Below are 5,322 nucleotides of genomic sequence, written 5' to 3'. Positions count from 1 at the left end.
GGAGAAAAATTCCTCAGCGAAGGAAGACCCTCAAGAACAGCCACACTTACCATCCACCAGCAAGCAAAGACACAAAGGAAACTTTACAAAAAGTGCTTATAATACATGAAACAACACATATATAGGTAAGTATAAGTTTGTAAGTGACCAAAAGTCCTTATATATGCAGACGAAGAAGAAGTCCTCACAGAACCATGATGACGAAATTCTCCGGAGTAAACTTCCGTTTCGTAGAAAACTTCTTCTGAACATCAAATGAACAATTGTGTCATTCCTTATTTGTAGATAGCGAATCCATACAGCCTCCATATGAAACAGACTTTTACTCCAGAGAATTTCGTCGAGCTGTATGGATTAGCTTGCCTGCTATGTGAGAACTCTGTAAGAATCATAAGAATTATTCCAAATTATGGATTAGGATTTTTTAGTGTCTTTGTATGGAAAAGATTGCTATTTGCAAATCAGGAAACTTATATTTACCTATATATGTGTTTTTTCATGTATTATAAGCACTTTTTGTACATTTCCTTTGTGTCTTTGCTTGCTACCTGATTTTGGCTGTGACCTTTTTGACACTTACCATCCAGGCAGGGGTTATCGTCGTAAATGGGCTTCACGGTACCACTGAAGTAGAGCTCGATATTCCGTTCTATCAGGCCGGTATCAAACGGACACAGGTGACCTTTGCGATCGTAAACACTGTTTGGAGAAAGAGACAGTTGAGACGTATTTTTTTTTAAAAATATAAAAGGTATTATAAAGGTATTAAAATTATAAAAGGTAAAAAAGGTATTAAAATTATAAAAGGTAAAAAGGTATTAAAATTATAAAAGGAATTATAAAGAGTATCTGCACAAAAAAGAAAAAAATATAAAAATAAAAAGAAATGTAGGAAAAGAAATGAACAAATAGAACTGTTATTAGACAATGAAGAATTTATAACAGTTCTAATCACCTTATAATAATTAAACCTTATAATAATTATAATAAATTTTATTTATTATATAATTATAAAATTATAATAAATTTATAATCATCATCATCATCATCCTTTTAATAAGTAATACTTTCCAATCTCCTGATTAGAAAGTAAGTCATTTCGATCTCTCGTTTGAACTCCGGCTTAAAAGACCTTCATTTTGAAGCATATCAGTCACTCATATGCTACTAAGAATTGCCAGTGGAGTCTGATCGCCTGGTTTAATTCTGTTCCAATAATTTATGAAGAGGGACCATCTTTGTACAAATAAAGATGGCGCCTGTCTGTTGCCTCCTCTTAATTGCTTACAAAACGCTATATTCCCATACCCACAATTAACCAAAGTTTCCTAAGCCAGATTCCAATAGATGGTATATAGAGAGCCAGTTTGGCATAGTGGTTAGGAGTGTGGACTCTAATCTGGGAGAACCGGGTTTGATTCCCCACTCCTCCACATGCAGCTTCTGGTGTGACCCTGGGTCAGTCACAAGTTCTCTCAGAGCTGTTCTCTCAGGAGCAGTCCTCGAAAGAGCTCTCTCAGCCCCACGTACCTCACAGGGTGTCTGTTGTGGGGAGGGGAGGGGAAGGGAAAGAAGGGCAGAGCATAAATCCAATCTCTTCTCTTCTTCTAATATGTTTCCATTGGCTTGCAACTAATAACCTTATTTCTTTATTTTATATCTCGCCTTTCTTCCCAATGGGGACCCGAAGTGACTTAATATCATTCTCCTCTCCTCTCTTTTATCCTCACAACAACCCTGTGAGGTAGGCTGGGCTGACAGTCCGTTAGTGGCCCAAGGTCACCCAGCGAGCTTCTATGGCACAGAGGGGATTTGAACCTGGGTCTCCTAGATCCTAGTCCGACAAACTTTAACCACTACATCATGCTGGGCTTCTGGCTGTAGCCAAATTTCTTAAAACCAGACTGTGTTCCTACTTTAATTATTCCTCCACTTGGCCAGTTGAGATGTCTTTGAATGACTACACAACGGTGCCCACCGAGTGTTTTTAGAAAGTGGGCGGGGTCAGGTTTATTCCAGCGGGGCTTCGGATTGGCTGTGCAGTTTTGTTTTGTTTTAAATACTGCTTTGGCAGCTGCTGCCACCACAGCCTAAGGATCTTCACTGTGTGACTGAAGGGAAGAAGAAGGAGATTGGATTTCTACCCCGCCCTTCACTTGGAGTCTCAGAGCGGCTTACAAACTCCTCTCCCTTCCCCTCCCCACCACAGACACCCCGTGAGGTGGGTGGGGCTGAGAGAACTCTGACACAAACTGCTCTTTTTCAAGGACAGCTGTGCCAGAGCTTGTGACTGACCCAAGGTCATCCAGCCAGGTGCAAGTGGAGGAGTGGGGAATCAAACCCGGTTCTCCCAGATTAGAGTCCGCACACTTAACCACTACACCAAACTGGCTCTCACTACACCAAACTGGAAACGGAGGCAAACACGAGAGCCAGTTTGGAGTAGTCGTCAGGAGCGCGGACTCTAATCTGGGAGAACCGGGTTTGATTCCCCTTGTCCACATGCAGCTGCTAGTGTGACCTTGGGCCAGTCACAAGTTCTCTCAGAGCTGTTCTCTCACGAGCAGTCCTCGAGCGAGCTCTTTCAGCCCTGCCAACGTCACAGACAGTGTTCCCTCTAAGCTGAGTTAGTGTGAGCTAGCTCAGTTTTTTTAGCCCCCAGCTCACACATTTTTGTCTTCGCTCAGGAAGGATGGCTCCAGAGCTTGCTCACAACTTTAATGCCAGTAGCTCACAAAGTAGAATCTTTGCTCACAAGACTCCACAGCTTAGAGGGAACGTTGCTCACAGGGTGTCTGTTGTGGGGAGGGGAAGGGAAAGGAGTTTGTCAGCCGCTCTGAGACTCCTTTGGGTAGTGAAGGGCGGGGTATAAATCCAATCCCTTCTTCTTCGTGATGGAGTTGGCTGCACCCCCCGCAGGGGCTATTTTGGGGCTCTACCCACCACACTGTGCCAGAATTCCAAAGATGCCCGCCGGCTCGAAAAGGGTCGGGGAGCCCTTCCTCACAGCACGTCAGCTCACCTGAAGGACGTCACTTTGTGCTGGGGCAGGTCGTCGTAACTCTCAAACCCATCTTCGTTGGCGTCGAAGATGGACAGGCGCTCATCTGTCAGCATCTCTGGCTCGTCCAGCTAGGAAGAGAGAACGCACGGTGTGTCGACTTCTGATACGCGGGATTCTCGCCCCGCAACGCGTCTTTGGCGGGATACTTACGGCATCGTCGGGATCCCCCTGGAAGAACTTGAGGTCGGGGTCATCCAGGTACTGCCGGCAGTCGGCGCACTTCGGAGGTGTGGTCTGGAAGAGGGGGACACAGTCGGGGCTGTCAACAACGCAACCTGTCCGGAGTGGCTGATCATACCAAGAACCTTTGACGAGCTGTGAAATTTGTAGCTTTGTTTCTCTCTCTTTTTCCTCTAGGGCCCCCGCATAACCTTCCCTGCCCTGCCTGATAGTGGCATGGCCGGCAATGGAGGACTAATTATCGCCATCCTGATCGGTTCTATTTTCATGTTTATTTATGATTTTAATGATATATCAACTGTATTTTAACTGTTTATAGTAGGGGTGTCAAACATGCGGCACATGCAGCCCGGGGTCCGGATCAGGCCCCCAGAGGGCTTCTATCAGACCCGCAGTGGAACTGGCTGTCTTTGGCTTCTTCTTCCAGTTCTGCTGCTGCTGCGTCATCGTAGGTTTGCAGCTTACAGAGACACACCTGAACAGCATACTCAAGATTGCAACAGCACAGACAATCGCTCAGAGCCTGCCCTGCAGGGTGGGCGATTAATAAGTTTAATAAAAACAAACAGCTAACAGTGTATCCTGGCCCAGCACACTAAACTTTACGCCACACTGCCTCACAAATATTCACTCTAACAGCGGAACACCACAAACAACAGCAACAAATTTCCCCACATTTTTAAAAGGACTTCACAAGATCAGCACTCTGTCCTTTACGGCAGGGGTGTCGAACTCATTTCTTATGCCGGCCGGATCTGACATAAATGTCACTTTGTCAGGCTGGGTCACGCCTGCCGTAAAATGTAACGCCAAACCCCAGAGATGTAAACTTTATAAAGGACACAGGCAAACCCAATTAACGATATTATCTTTTACTCAAAATACGAACATGCATCGGAGACAATCATTTTTGATATACAGACCTTCTGAAACCTTCCAGGAAAAGAAACCAAATGCAAAGTAGAATCAGATAATAGAATCAGAGAATCACAGATTGGGAAGGCGCCATATGGGCCATCTAGTCCAACCCCCCCGCCCAAAGCAGGATCAGCCCAGTCTTCAGCCCACTCTTCAGGGCGCAGGCGGAAAATTGCCCGGCTTAATCAGAGCAATTCGGTTTTTACCTCGAACCTCACAATCCCCTGGGAGGACAAGAAACGAAGTGATCAGACCATGTGTTTCCAGTTGTTCTTATGATGCAAACGGTTGGCCTGTTTCAAATGGGAAGAGAGAGGGGCACCCCTGACTTTGTGGAGGGGGGGGGGAAATGCATTCTCTTCTTGCTCAGCACAGTTAAGAATACTGTGCTGAGGAAGAAAAGAATGTGTCTTTCCCTCACTTTTTTCTTGTTGATTAAGACTTGCTCTCCGGCAGGCTTTGCATTAGGGGGAGAGAAGAGGAGGAAAAGGAGGAGAAGGAGAAGAAGAAGAGGAGGAGGAGGAGGAGGAGGAGATGATTTATACCCCGCCCTTCACTACCCGAAGGAGTCTCAGAGCGGCTCACAAACTCCTTTCCCTCCCCCTCCCCACAACAGGCACCCTGTGTGGTAGACGGGGCTGAGAGAACTCTTTCAACATGACAGTCACAGTCAAGGATTGTCACAATCTGTTTTAAAAGACAGAGGACCGAGGCCCAAGGACACAGAGTTGGGTTGGATCCTAGTTTCTTCCCTTAAGACATCCAGACGATGAACAAATTGTCCATGCCACATCTTCATTCTGACATCTGAACATAAACATGAACATATGAAGCTGCCTTAAACTGAGTCAGACCCTTGGTCCATCAACGTCAGTATCGTCTACTCAGGCTGGCAGCCGCTCTCCAGGGCCTCAGGCAGAGGTCTTTCCCATCACCTCCTGCCTGGTCCTTTCAATTGGAGATGCCAGTGACTGAGCCTGGGACCTTCTGCATGCCAAGCAGAGGCTCTGCCACTGAGCCAGGGTCTCAGGTCAAGGTCTTCCTCATCACCTGGTCCTTTTAGCTGGAGATGCCGGGGATTGAACCTGGGACCTTCTGCATGCCAAGCAGAGGCTCTGCCACTGAGCCAGGGTCAAGGCCTTTCTCATCACCTCCTGACT

General features: G+C 46.2%; 1 protein-coding gene across 1 annotated transcript in view; it reads right to left on the bottom strand.

The window, feature by feature from the left end:
- The window catches only part of LOC107117018 (DNA (cytosine-5)-methyltransferase 1-like), a gene marked incomplete at both ends in the record, with an annotated part of 52,658 nt that overhangs the window by 43,058 nt on the left and 4,278 nt on the right, over positions 1–5,322 (bottom strand). Inside the window, 3 exon segments of the mRNA XM_015419050.1 lie at positions 581–699; positions 3,023–3,132; positions 3,215–3,298. Coding sequence (XP_015274536.1) covers positions 581–699; positions 3,023–3,132; positions 3,215–3,298 — 313 coding nt within the window.

Source organism: Gekko japonicus, unplaced genomic scaffold (genome assembly GCF_001447785.1).
Source record: "Gekko japonicus isolate JY-2015 unplaced genomic scaffold, Gekko_japonicus_V1.1 scaffold5387, whole genome shotgun sequence".
In the NCBI taxonomy this organism is placed as follows: Eukaryota; Metazoa; Chordata; class Lepidosauria; order Squamata; family Gekkonidae; genus Gekko; species Gekko japonicus.
The sequence above is the reverse complement of the archived record's forward strand: the minus strand, read 5'-3'. Positions and strand labels throughout refer to the sequence as shown.